This window comes from Fringilla coelebs (genome assembly GCF_963513975.1).
Source record: "Fringilla coelebs genome assembly, chromosome: 6".
In the NCBI taxonomy this organism is placed as follows: Eukaryota; Metazoa; Chordata; class Aves; order Passeriformes; family Fringillidae; genus Fringilla; species Fringilla coelebs.
Window position 1 is genome coordinate 44,785,572 of NC_140034.1, and position 13,748 is coordinate 44,799,319.

The 13,748-nt window shown below is 50.3% G+C and overlaps 1 protein-coding gene across 2 annotated transcripts in view; it reads left to right on the top strand.

Moving 5' to 3' along the window:
- Positions 1 to 8,632, top strand: part of LOC311154789 (USP6 N-terminal-like protein) — a 75,922-nt gene extending 67,290 nt beyond the window's left edge. For both annotated transcript variants that reach the window (XM_084207553.1, XM_084207554.1), the window contains exons 13-16: positions 1,046 to 1,111; positions 2,490 to 2,589; positions 3,800 to 3,952; positions 4,143 to 8,632. In XM_084207553.1, the coding sequence (XP_084063679.1) occupies positions 1,046 to 1,111; positions 2,490 to 2,589; positions 3,800 to 3,952; positions 4,143 to 5,437 (1,614 nt within the window). In that variant the 3' untranslated portion in view covers positions 5,438 to 8,632. The remainder of the gene's footprint in view (positions 1 to 1,045; positions 1,112 to 2,489; positions 2,590 to 3,799; positions 3,953 to 4,142) is intronic.
- Positions 8,633 to 13,748: the final 5,116 nt, after the last annotated feature.

The following is a 13,748-nucleotide window of genomic DNA, read 5'->3' on the forward strand; positions in this document are numbered from 1 at the left end:
ATGCTACAGGCCCATTTGGTGGCTGCAGGAGCATCTGCAGGGCACACCAACCCCAGTCATAGGTCCAGCACCTGCTCTCTCTTTTTTTTCCTTGCCCCCCTTTGCATTTGGTGTAAACAGCTGGTGTTCAGTGGCCAGACTCCTAAAGTTCTCTTACACTCCCAAGAGGCCTGGTAGCCCCCATCTCCAGCAAAAGGTGTTTGTATTACCATCATCTGCAACAGCTCTTGCTTCATGCTGCAAATGGCTGTAAAAGTGAAACAGAGCCATGTTAGGTTTTCACTTAATTGTAGTCACGGGCAGGGGAGAGGATGAGAATAACTCAGAAAGCTTCTCATTCCTCCTGCTCCTAAAGGCTTTCCAGGCTTGCAGGTGCACAGCACCAGCCAGAAGCAAAGGCTGGAGCTGGCCATTCATCCCATGGACTTTTTTCTCTTCCCATCCCACTGCTTTGTTGGCTTTGCAGCAGAGGTCATGTCAGCTCTGCACACATGCCAGCACTGGGCACCAGATGGAGAAATGTTAGACCAAGGTGGTGATGGTGAGGTTTTTAAGAGTTTTCCTTAGCCTGTCAGGCTGTCCTGGTCCTGCAGCAGCCATGCCATATAAACAAGGTGGTGCTTCCAAAACTGCCTTGACTGTGCTCCGAGAGGTCACATGGGCATTGCTATGGAAACAAAAATGGTAGTCTGCAAGGAGTGAGTGGTTTGAGTTCTTGGAAGGTTTTTATAAATCCCTGGAGTAAGTATTAGGCCAGAAAAGCTTCTCCCAGAAATCCCTTTCCAATACTATGGCTGAAGTCTGGCCACATCGAGGACCAGGTTCAATGGATGTCTTGGGCAAAGGACCAAAGCAGGGCTTCAGCACTGGTGTGTAAAGCAGGGGCTTTCTTGGGAGATGGGAGATGAACCACAGCCACATCCTGCACCCAGATCCCAGAATAAGTAAACCAACCAACTAACCTCCACCAAAGCCTTATGAGCTGCTTGAACCTCCAGTAACCAGCCTGGTGAAATGCCTGTCTCTCTTTGCTGTCTTCCCCCAGGACAAGGAGCAGATGACCACCGGCATTTACACAACCAAGTGGTTCCTGCAGTGTTTCATTGACCGGGTGAGGATGCTCTGGGGTTTTTTTGCTGCTTTCCTGTTTGCATGTGTGGTTAATCTGCCTGTGTTTTTTTGTAAATATCATACTTTGAAGAAGATGTTAATATTTTATAAGGTGGGATATTACGCACACTCTCATAAAGGAAAAAAAATTAATAAGGGAGAAGGTAAAAATAACTGCATGTCACTGATGAGCCAGTTCCTGCTGCCTCATCACAAGCAGTTGCAGGGAGATGGCTCAGCATCAGCAGTATAAACTTCAGAGTCAGGAGAGATCTTTCTCTTGCCCACTGGCACTGCTGCAAAGGCAATTAACCTCACTTTGGCTCTGGAGACAACATAGAAAGAAGAGCTGGGGGCGCAAACCTCAACAAACAGCAGTGCAGCAGCTGCAGGCAAAGGAGCAGATTGGGACTGGAAAGGTGGAAGTGAGAGAAAATTACCCTGATTTGTCCAGAGCTAATTTGCTAGTCCTGAGCCAAAACTACTTCATTTTTAGGATCAACATTGTGCTTACTGGATTTACTGGACTTGAATGCAATGTCCAGACTTGCTAATATTTAGGACATCTATGTGCTCCAGTCTCAATTTTCTGCTGCCCTGTCTTCTAAAAAACAGTGGATGACTCCTTCCCCTCGAGAGGAAACTCACTGCTTTTGCCACTGAAAGCTGCATAAAGTGCACAATCTGTTTAACTGCAGTAGCGTGTGGTAAAAGAGCTGCAATGGTCAGTTGTGCCAAACTGTGGAGAGTCAGTGCAGTATCCTAAATTTGAACCTAAACATTTCAGTAGGATTAATATTAATTTCTGTGTTGGTGAGGTGGCTTAGATCTTTGGTGGGAGGCATGGGCTGCTCCATCACTTTGGGTATCAGTTCAATCCTGTTTGTCAGATTGGGTCTAGGTGCAAATGAAAACCTTTTGCAGAGGTGCTTTTAGCAGGCAGAAATAAGCCTGTATATAAGAAAAACCTCTTCTTTGGACGCCAGATGAATGATTTTTTTAATGCTTAGTGATGCGTCATTGGGCTTTCAGACCTATCCCATAAATAGCCCTTCTGGGAAATCTGGATGGATACAGAAGTTGGTTTTTGTGCTCACAAGGCTGAAAGATAATGGTACTGTCTCCAGGGTAGGGGAATCCACAAGCTAGCATGCTTGTGAGGGAAGTTTCTCTTTTTTCTGCATGCATGGATGGGTTTTAAATATTTCCCTGGCTATCCAAGTTCATTAGCTTTATGGCAAAGCCATTTTTGTGTTTTAGATGAATTCCTGACTTGCAAAGCCTAGCCGTGTTGTGTGATTTGGTGCAAGGTGATGCAGTGATGGCAGCAGCCTCTGTTTCATCATCCCATTTGTGATTTGTCTGTGTGTTTGAAACAGACCCCATTCACGCTGACCTTGCGGCTGTGGGATATCTACATCCTGGAAGGGGAGCGGGTGCTGACAGCCATGGCTTACACCATCCTCAAACTGCACAAAAGTAAGGTCCCACCTGACTGCATCCCCTATGGCTCTGATGGCACCTTGCTGGGCCACCCATGTGCTGCTGACCTGAAAAGCCTTGCTGACCACTTCCAGCCTCTTGGTGCCCTGCACTGGCCATAAAAGGCGCAGTCCAGGGGAGGAAAGGAGATGCCACAAGGATTGACTTGCTGTGCTCAGCACACAGAAACCACACCTGAAATGCTCCAGCTGCCTCTTCCTATGTACTATGCCCCACAAATTGCTTTTATGTGCAATACAGACAGCAGCCCATCTGTCTGTAGAATTTTATGTGGTGGCTCAACTGAAGTCTGTAGAGGGACAAGTAAATCCACTAATACACTTCTAAAATGATCAAAACGTGGTTGTCTTGCATAACACTAAGGCACTGATGTTTGTACCTCGAGATCTTTGTAACTTTGAACCCCTTCACTTCCATAAATTGAAAGCCATGTTGTGTCACTCTTTTGGCCTTCATCTGGGGCCAGGAGTGTGTGATGAGAACCTTTGGGCAGCAGAATTTATGGGACTGCATGTGTTGGCTTCTGCAAACAGCCACCCTGTTCTTCCCTCAGTTAAATGAAGAACAGGCTATCCATAAATAAATCTTGAAGTATCGTATTTGTCTGCAGAAAATGAGAAACTGGCAGGCCGGCAGATGTTTCAGTTTGGCTGTAAAATCTCACCTCCCTGAGGAATGTGTAGTGTGGGTTGACATCTCTTCCTATAATCCATTTCTGCCTGAATCCCATCCCTGTCTGCAACCTCTGTAAGGGCCAGCACTTCTTCCTGCATCCCTGCCTGCTGGTTCAGGTTGGCATCCCTGGCTGGTGGTGGCAGCTGCCAGCAGTGGCTGTTCAGCCTAATGCTTAGGGCCTGTCTCATGGAGCTTTTCCTCCTCCTAGAGGCATTGGTGGGAACTTCTAGAAATGGCCTAAACCCTGGATCCTCATCAGCACAGCTCCCAGCCCTGCCATTTTCTTGCCACTGAGAAGCTACTGCTCAGGTGGCATGGATATATACATGTATTGATGACCCTGAGCAATAGTGGGAAGGTTGGAGAGAGGAAGAAGCATTCAGGCTGTCCCACTGTGGAGTGGGAACAGCAACGGAATCCCAGATAAAACCAAAGTGTGGTGTAAACCACACTTGTGCTACCCTGAAATTTGTCTGTGCCACTGCCGTTACTCCTTTCTCCCATTCCCCAGAGCGCTTGCTGAAGATGACACTGGAAGATTTACGTGAATTTCTGCAGGAGAAAATTGCTGCTTCCCTGCAGTACGAGGACGATGCTGTCATCGAGCAGCTGCAGGTGTCAATGACTGAACTGCGCAAGATGAAGTTTGACCTGCCTCCACCAGGTGGGTAGAGGGGAAGGTGGGCAGCCCAGCAGGGACCAGAGCATCCTGCTGGTGTGGCTGGGAGCCAGGGCAGCCCAGAGAGGCTGGCACCTGTCGTGTGGAAGCATCTGTCTTCCTTACTTTCAGGGCATGCAAATACAAACTGATGCACAGTTTGGGTTTTATTTTGTTTTCTCTGCTTCCAATGCAGCAAAGCCTGAGGAGTTTCCAAGGAAACCCTTGGGCCTGGAGCTCTCCCTCAACCCAGTAGCCATAAAGGAAAACACAGCAGCCAATGGCCAGAATGGCCAGGTGGGTGAGCACACTCCAGACAGGGATCCCCAAACCCACAGAGTTCCTGGCACACCAGGAGGAATGACAGTGGTGGAAGCGAGGATTCTCACGTTCCAGGATAGTGAAGCAGCTGAAGCAACGAACGTGCCTGTTGTGGGTGGGCGGCAACCGGATGAGGAGGGTCAGGTGGAGCCCATCATGGACAGGCAGCCATCATCTCTTCTGAAGGCAAGCGAGACACAGGCCCAGCAACACCTCCTGCCCACGGTCCTGCCTCCAGAGCAGCCTCTTCTTGCTCCTGGCTGTGCCATGGTGGACCATGGAGTCTCCCTCCATGCCCCAGCTGAGCACAGCTCCTTAGACTCCTCTCTCCAAAACAGGCCGGCTCCTCCTGACTCCAGCACCGCTGAGCTTTCCGCTACGGACCAGGCAGTGTGGCAGCCAAATCCCGCTGCCCTGCCAGCAGGAGAACAGGCATCTTCCCTGAGCAGAGACACAGTGCTCGAAGCAGCCCCCCATCCTCTGCCAGCCGGCTGCCAGCAGCTCTCCTGCACGTCACAGAGCGATGGCTCCCCTGAGAGCGAGCACGGGGAGGAGGCGGCGGATGACAGGCACTGCAGGGCGGTGCTGCCGGACAAAATGGGCCTGAAGCGCTCGGCATCCAAAGCTGCGTCCACAGGAGAGCTCCTCAGCCTGCAGCACAATGGGCTGGGCAGTGCCACCAGCACCATGCGCTGGCCCGAGGCCGTGGGCGTGCTGCCCGCGCACAGGCAGGCAGGGGGCAGTGTGCCCATCTTGTCCAGCAGAGAGCCGGAGGCAGCAGGGCTGGCCGAGGGCTGCCCCGCCCAGCGGGCGCCGTCCCCTGTGGTGGAAGGGAACAGCCCCTATGTCGTTATCAAAACCACCACTCCCCTCCACCTGGCCCATGCGACAGAGCAGGACTTCTTGAACAGAAAGCAGGTGGCATTGCCTTTGTCAGAGCCTGGACATTCTCTGCCTCCCATCTCCATGCCACCGCCTCTTATGCCGGACCCAGAGGAGGTAGAGGTCCAGAAAAGCCTGCAGAAACCATTAAATGCACTGAAAGCCCCACGACCCCCGCTGAGCCCCAAACCAAAATTACCGCTGCAGGTGGCCAAATCCCGCTCAGAGAACAGTTTCCTTTCAGGCTCTCCTTCCCTGGCAAAGCTGCCCAAATCGGTGACGTTCTAGTGGGGATGGGAAAGGGGAGGTTAAGGGAGAAGAAGTGGGTTCTGGAGAAGCACCCTTGCCCCATTTACAGGATCCCTTTCTGTCAGCAGGGCTGTCAGGGTGACAGCACAGCACCATCGCACATCACGCTGTGCTTTGGTACGAGCACCCAGAGAGGAGATGAAGCGGTGGCCACCAGCGCTAGGAGACACCAGCAGATTGGATTTACATGTTTCCTATGGACAAATTGGAAAATGCTTTCTATTTTTGTTCCTCAAAGCTCCCCAAGTCTCATCACTTGGGGGAAGAGGCAGGGCTGGTGAGTTTGTTGCGTGTTTTCTCCTGCTTCTGTCTGCTGTGGGAACCCACAAGCAAGCAAGCAGGCACAAGGTGTCAGAATCCGAAATGCTTTCTTTACAATGCCCCATCGGCGCAGCTACAGCATTGCTTTCAAAGGCCTTTGTAGCAATAGATCTTTATTTCTTTTCCCAGACCTGCAGTTGTAGGCAGCAGAATTTCCAGGCAGTGCCATGGCAATCCTGGCAGGACACAGGCAGCCCACTGCCCCCTCTATGCAATTCCATAAGGCAGTGCCCAGCTGTATCTGGCTCCTGCTGCCGTGGTGGATCGTGTTTAGGAGGACAGATTTAACAGCTGCTGAGTCCCTTGGACATCTCCTTGGTGTCACCCCAGTGGGGGCTGCCAGCAGAGTGGCTCTTTCCCAGGTTCTCAGGGTGACAAGGACAGTGATGAAGGTGGAGCCTGGTCTCTTGGGCTGAGTGCCCTTTCTGCTGGCCTTTCCTTCCCAGGGCCAGTGCAGCGAGCAGGCTCGCTGCCTTTCTGTTCCCCAAACAGGAGAAGGGGCTGCTCACTCGGGAAACCTGCCTGCACTACCAAGCTGCTGGACGCGTGATGGCATCTAATCACAGTGCCCCAGATAAGTCCACTTTTGCTTTGAGTAAGTGTCAGAGTGGAAAGGGCATAGGAATTGGGGAAGGGGGAGCACGTTGCCCAGAACCTGATCTTAGTCCTTCTGGTTGAGGCCACAGAGAATTAACAACAGGAAGGAAACTTGGACATGATGGGTGCCCACATGCCCGCTTGCCCTTCATGCACCAGGTCCTAGAGATATGTCCACCTCCTCCCCCTCCCGAGGTGCAGCTGCTGCACAGCCCAGGCCATTGACTGGAGATGTGCAGGGATCTGGAGAGACACCCCATAGAAAGAGCTGGTCCAAAATTCTGGTTCCAGCATCTACTTCACCCTTAGAAGGGACTTCATCAGGAAGGCAGATCAGTGAAAAAGCAGGAAGTAGTCCAGATATGCTGGATTTGACTTTGCTGTCCAGAAGGGGTAGCTGCAAGTGCCACCTTAGGTGGGACTGCAAGTGGGATTCCCATTCCTTCAACAGAGATCCTGGGCAAAAGCTCCTTAAAAGTTCGAAGGAGACTTTGAAAACTAATTTTTTTATCTCACAGGCTGCTTCAATTGCATAACCTGATTTAAAGCCTACCTGAAAGCCTAGCAGAAAACTTCCACTAATTACTTTGTGGGTTCCAGGAGCTGGACTTGATGATCCTGGTGGATCCCTTCCAGCTCAGCATATTCTATGATTCCATGATTTATCAGGGTTTATTTTGCCTTGTGTACGTGTGGTGGTTTATGTTTGCAGCAGGGAGTGTCAAAGGGAGCACTGGGTTTTTGTTTGGATGTAGCTAGCCAGACCACAGCACCCTCAGCTTTCATTGGAACCCCAGCTCTGTCCCAGGCCCCATCTTCCACTGAGCCTCCAACCTTACCCATCCTCTCCCTCTGCAGAGCAGGGATAACCCTATTAGCTACCTCGCAGGGGTGTTGTGAGGAGTCAAGCATTGCTGTTTGAGAAAAAGTGCTCTTTGAATGTTCAGTATTTGTGTTTTGAGACACCACAGATCCTTTCTAGGTGCTTGATTTTTTTTTTCCATAACTGTGCGTAGTTAAACGTTATTTGTGTGTTAAAATACCTGCTCAGTATTTCAGGACAGACATCCATTGCCTTTTGCTAGCAGCCCACTGGCCACAGGAGCTCACTGGGAAGCAATAAGAAGCATCGGAGAGCTGTTGGTCACATCTTGACTTGGCTTCTGTAGCTTGGGGCTCTGTCCTCTCCTTGAAGCCCACATAGGACTCCTTCTAATGCATCTGAGCATCACACATGCAAGAGCTGAGACCTCTTTGCCCTTGTTTTAACCCATTTTCCCTCATTTCAGGCACACAGCCTTTGCACATCATGTTGCTTGCGCACCCAGACTCCTCACACAGTGTGTCTGGGCTGTTTTGCAGTATTAACATTTAAAAAGGTGGTTTGCTGTAATTTTGGAGAGCTGTCAAATGCACAGTACAGGCATGACATTTGGTGCATGGTGTTAAACATTAATTTTGACAGGGAAAGGGGTGGGAGTTGTCCTTCTCTCCAAGCCCTAATGGGAAGGAGCAGCAAGGTCCTCAGTCATCTTCATCCCTGGGGGAACCACCAGCAACATGCATTGCTGTCCTTTGTGTGATGCTCTCACTGGAAAACCTCAATGCATGATCCCCAAGGAGATGCCCGCTCCTGTCTCCACCTCCACTTCTTGCTGCAGACACAGCTGCAGCCATGGTGGGTCTGTGGTACAAAGGCCTGGCCCAGCCTCAGCTCTTTTGCTGGGAATAGGAAGGGAAGGAGCAGGATGAGGGTGGCAGCTCAGCAGGACAAATTACCTAACTAAGCCACTTGCAGCCCTGCCCAGCCCCCTGAAACGGCCTCAACTCCTCAGCAAAATTCACTCTTACTGTGAGCAAACATCCCCATCCTTGCCCTTGCAGCCCTGACACAATGCTGGCCTTGCTGCCTTCCATGTAGAGGTGAAGACCAACGCTGTAGGTTTGGGTTTTTTAGGTTTAGTTTGTTTTTCTTTGTGTTGTTTATTTGTGATAGAGCACTTTGAGTGGCTGCAGCACTGGCAGACAGCAGGAGCCACAGGACCCAGCTCCAGCAGGGGCCAGAGGCTGAGGTTAGGGTTTCTTGGCCATGCACTTTGAGAGCCTGGCTACTGTCTGCTTTCCTCTTTATTTGCTATTCTTGTTTACAGCGTGGAACGCTTCTTCCATGACTCTTTCTAATGTATTATAATTATTACTTTTAAGAAAAAAAACATTTTTATGTCTGCTTTTTTGTTCAGTTTGGTTTTTTAAAGGAAGGGGTTTTTTGGAAAAAAAAAAAGTCAATCGTTCCTTTTTATGCAGAGTGTTTGATGCTGTTTTACATGGTTATAGTAATAACGGTTAAAGAAGTTTAGCATAAATTCAAACTCCACAAGGTTTCTTACAGGAACAGAAGCTGCACCAAGACTGGTTGCCTTCTCCTGAGGACTTTTAGCTTGGTTCACTGTGTATGCTTTAGCTGCAACAGGTCCATCCTGCTCCATCTCTGCTTTCCTCCCTGATTTTCTATTGTAATTAAATCCAGGCATCCCCGGCAGCAGTGGAAAGCAAAATGCTCTTTTCTACTTACCCTTATCCTCTCCCATTTGAGCAAGGGCAGCATCCCTTCTGACACACAGCTCCTGATCAGCAGCAGTGCTGAAGCTTGTTTTTTTTGGCCAAGATTTTGTGTTTGGAGTTTGTTTTCCTGCCGGTAGGCAGTGCAGGGAGGTTGGATGGGAGGGGGAGCGGGTGGACACAGCTCCTTGCACAGCAGGTGGGTGGGTGGGTGCGACTCACACCAATGAGTCAGGACAGAGCTGAGTCACGTTTACAGCAGCCACTGAGAGTGTGAGGTGGTGCTGCTGACAGCTGAAGATGCATTTTAAAAAGCTGTGCGTGAGCAGTACCTCTGACACACCCCAGATTTTATAGCCAAGGCTTCCTGGGCTTAGATGACGATGGTACTGCTGCCTTTGAGGTGTTAAGTGTGAGCAGTGAGTAGTGTTCTGGCTCCCCTGAGAGAAAGCTTCTACTTAGTGTTAAGCAGTATGTTTATGGTAAACACAGGGTGTCTGTCTCTGCCAGAGTAGCACAGAGGGCACAAAGACTGACAGCAGAGGGAGGGGTCAGAAGCAGCTAAATGGCACCCTAGGATTTAAGAGCAGTGCCTGAACTTGGCATCCCCATGTGTCTATCACCCACTGAGTGCTTGTAGGCTGGTTTTCCTGCTTCTATTACTGCCCTGCCACACCTAAGAGGTCAAACAGGAACAAAAACTGTTCTACAGTGCCCTTAAATTAGCTCATTTATATTAACAGGTTACAACCTGGTCTGAAACACCACAGAAAAACAAAAAGAAAGCCCCAGCACCACTGAACACCACAGTGTTCACTGTCACAGAAGCAGCCTGAGGATGCAGTTCTTGGCACATCTCCTGTGCCATTTCACACTCGATGCCAGCACAGGGATGCAGCACTATGACCAAGGGTGAGAGCCCCAGGCTGGAGTGTAGCAAACCTCATCCCTCCTGTGTTCCAGGTGCTCACAAGCAGCGTCATTGCACAAGCTGCTTTGTGTCACCTCCCGGCCACAAGCTCCCGTGAACCTGTTGGCTCTCAGGCAGTGCCAGGTGGGACCAGGTTTGAACATCTGCCACAGTTACTTACGTGACAGGCAGTGCAGCATTTAGAAATGGCATTTATCCAACGGCTAAAAGAGCATCCCTGTTAAGGAGAGAGCAGAAGTATCCAGAAGGGCAGCTTCCCTAAGGGAAGGTGAGTTGTGCTAGGTTTGAGAGTTGTGTTCCTCCATTAAACAGCCTTGGTTCACTTGGTTGTTGAAAAAAAATGGAGGAAGATATTGCTTACTGCTGTTCTTCATCCCTAGGCTCCCTGCATTTGCCCGGTTGTGGCCTTGTGGCTGTGGTACTCTCACCCTTTTGGGGTGCCAAGCACCCATTGCACAGAGTCCTTCCCCTCCTGTGCCCCCAAGGGCCTGACTGCTGCTGGCAGGGGACAAAGAATAGAACAATCCCAAAGCCCAAGGTTACAGATGCCTACTTGATGGACAGCATCGGCACCAGCAGCAAATGAGTGTCATAGATGATGAGGCTGCTGCTTAAATCCTAGTGGTCTTACCAGCCAGGGACTGGTCCTCCCATTGCCTCTTCCTCTTCACTTGGTATTTGTCAGTACTATCATCGCCCTTTACCTGGTGGAGCCATTGCTGTCATCACAGCAGCTCTACAGCTCCCAGGGCTGGTCCCCAAGGCAGAATTGCAAACTCCCCAAGCTGTGTTCAGCATTGGTGCCCTGGCAGCCCCCTGCGGCTCCTGCCCTTCTTAGCTCAGGAACAGCCAAACCAGCAGGCCCAGGAGCTGGGACAGGCAGGAGACCAGGGCTGTCCTCGCTGCTCGCTGGCTCTCAGCCAAGCCCCAGCTCTGCTCCTCACCATCCCTGCCCCCCTCCCACAACATGGAAAGCTCATCAACTGCTTCGTGCCTCCACCAGGCTTCAGCCACTTGGCACTGAATAATTGATGCTAAGTGGAGCCTGGAGCAGAGAAGCTGAGGGAGGAAGCAAGGCTTTGTCCTGCTTTAGGCTCTGCTCCCAGATATAGCAGGGGGAGAGAGATGGGCGTGCTGTGTCTGGCAGCTTTGTGCCCCACCCAGTTTGGCAGAGGCAGTTGGAGTTTGGCTGGGCCTGGGAGCATTCCTCCTCTTGGCCTTGCTGTGCTGCTCACCTGCTGCTCATGTGCTGCTGTGTCCTACTGCCATGGCAGTGCTGCTGTGCTGTCATCCATCACCTGCTGCTGTGGCACCTGTGGGAGCTGCATGCTGCTGTCATGCTGCTCTCGTGCTCCTTGTGTGCTGCAGAGGGGCCACGGCTGGGTCTGCCCTTGCTCTGCACTTGGACCCAGCAGTCCTTGCTAGGGCTGGTACCATGGCTCTCCTAAGCTACACAGCCTGTACTCAACCCATAGCAAGAGCAAAGTAGTTGCACATGGGGCCATGCCCATTTGCCTCTTCCTCTTCCCATCAGTTGCTGGTGACTAGGATGGTGGCTGTCACACCATCCTCTGAGCAATGTCATCCCCTTCCTACAGCGCATCCCCAAGTATAAAGCAGCATATGGAGAAAATAACAGCCTGGCAATTTAAAGAGGCAGGTCTGACCGCTTCCCAAACCATCTCCCAAATCCTACTGCCTCAGTGGCTGAGGAGGCCCACAGGGCATACACCAGCATCCTCTTCACATAGAAGGGTGTGGAAACCAAGAGACAACCAAACCACAGCTGAAACATCTCACCAGAAGATGCAGCAGCTGGACCCATCCCACGGGCATCCTTACTCACTGGCAGCAGTTACAAAAGAGCCCAAGATGGGGATACAGAAGGCTTAGAAGGCACACACAAAGACATGAGTCCAAGGGATTGGAGTCACTAAAGCATGGCTATTCTTCCACATAGTAAAACAGGCTCCTCCTAAGACACAGAGAAAAGTAAACTAAGAAACTTCTAATTTTGGCCAAAATTGGTATGAGCTCCCTTAGAAGTACCTGTGGCTACATGAGATGCAATCTCACAAGACCCCCTTCCAAGCATCCCATTAAGAGCCTGAGCCACTCTGGTGCTCTGGAGGCCACTCAGCCTGTCCTCACATCAGAGCCCTGCTCCTGGAACATCTAAGCCTACAGACTTGGCGAAGCTGTTTCCTGAGTGGCTTTGCTTACCTTTATGGTGAAGGCAAGAAGTGATACAGAAGTACTGCTTAGGCTGGAAAGGTTTGCAGCAGTGGCTGTAGTCCAGAAGGGAAACCTGGTCTGCTCCTCTACCCAACCACACTGCAAGTGAGGAGGATGAGGCCAACATTTAGCCAAAGCTGCTGTGTAATACTCAGCCTTTCATTCAGCTGCCCCCACCACCACCCTCACATCTCAGGTCTCACTCCAGCACTGAGTCATTGCTGCCAGCTCCTGCACAACCCAGGTCTTTGCCAAAGCCCTCGGCAAGCACCATGCACTCACCTGCCTTGGAGTCACCCTCTCTGCTGGCTTAGGAGAACGTTCCTGTGGAAGCCCTCACGGACCAAAAGGCATGAGATCTGTTCCAGCACTTGATCAGCATCATTAAGGACTTGTAAGCAATTCTGGAAGTTGACTCAGCTGTGATGTCTCTGGAGCCCCAACCCCTCTGTAACAGGGTGTGGGGCACTTGAATGATGTGAGAGAAGAACATGTATTATATGCCTGTCCTGAGACATCTGGACCTGACCAGACTAGAACAGACCTCGTCAGCTATTTTGTAATTTAAGTACGGGTTCAGAGGTGGCACTCCTCCATCATGGGATATGTAGTCTCAACATAATCAGCAGGAGGCTGACTGAAGCCTTCTCAGAGCTGGTTTTCACACTGGCTGGAGATCCACAGCACAGCACAAGTTTTTAGTTCAGCTTTGCCATGACCAGCTGAAGAGATCACAACAGCCAGAGCTGATGTACTCAGAGCAAAAAGCTCACCTCTGTGGACTCTTTTCCAGCTTCAGCTGGGCAACAGGAATAATCAGAATACATTCTGCTTGCCTGAGCTCATGCCTCTGAAGCAGAACTGAGCTACACAACAGATTCCTTATCATAAGGGAAACAACTACAGTGTCTGAAAACTTCCATCTTCCAGTCCAGGTACTTCTAGAACAAAAGTGCCTTGAATAACTATGGAGAAAATCAGCTCCAAACCCCTCAATTTCTTCTCCAAACCTACATTCACTCCAGTAAAACTGTAATCCTGGTATTACTTTCAGACTTGAGAAGTTCAGCTAGCACATCAGAACACATTGTGAGCTCATGTACCAACCTCCTGCCTGTCAGGGGCCAGCATGATGATGTCCTGTTCCCAGATCATAGCACCAAGGTAGCAAGTGAAAAAGCCAAGTCAAGAGTAACAACTCCACTTGAGAGAAGTGATACAATCTGGTTTTTGCCAGCAGCAAAGACCAGACGAGATCACAACTGATGTATCTTGATCTATCGTGATTTTCCTCCTGGAACGAAGATGCAGTACGACAATACACAGTTAATACATGGTTTTGGAGAAGATCTGTGGTGTCAAGCTTTTAGCACCTCCTTTTGCTCCTAACCTACCTCCAACTTTTAGCATGGACTTGAACAATGACCTTAGTCTGGATTTCTTGTGATCTAATTACAGCAAAAAACTAACCAGCTCCTGTGATGGTCTGTCACCAGGACTGTCTGTCAAGCTTGAAAATCTTACCCTGTGTGCAGAAACCTCTCTGAAAGGGAGATGCTCTTACTTCAGCTTCCTGCTCCTCACCAAACTCTTCTAAGTTTATATTCTGGCCAGTGCTGTTCTAGCATATCCTCACCAAGATGTGCC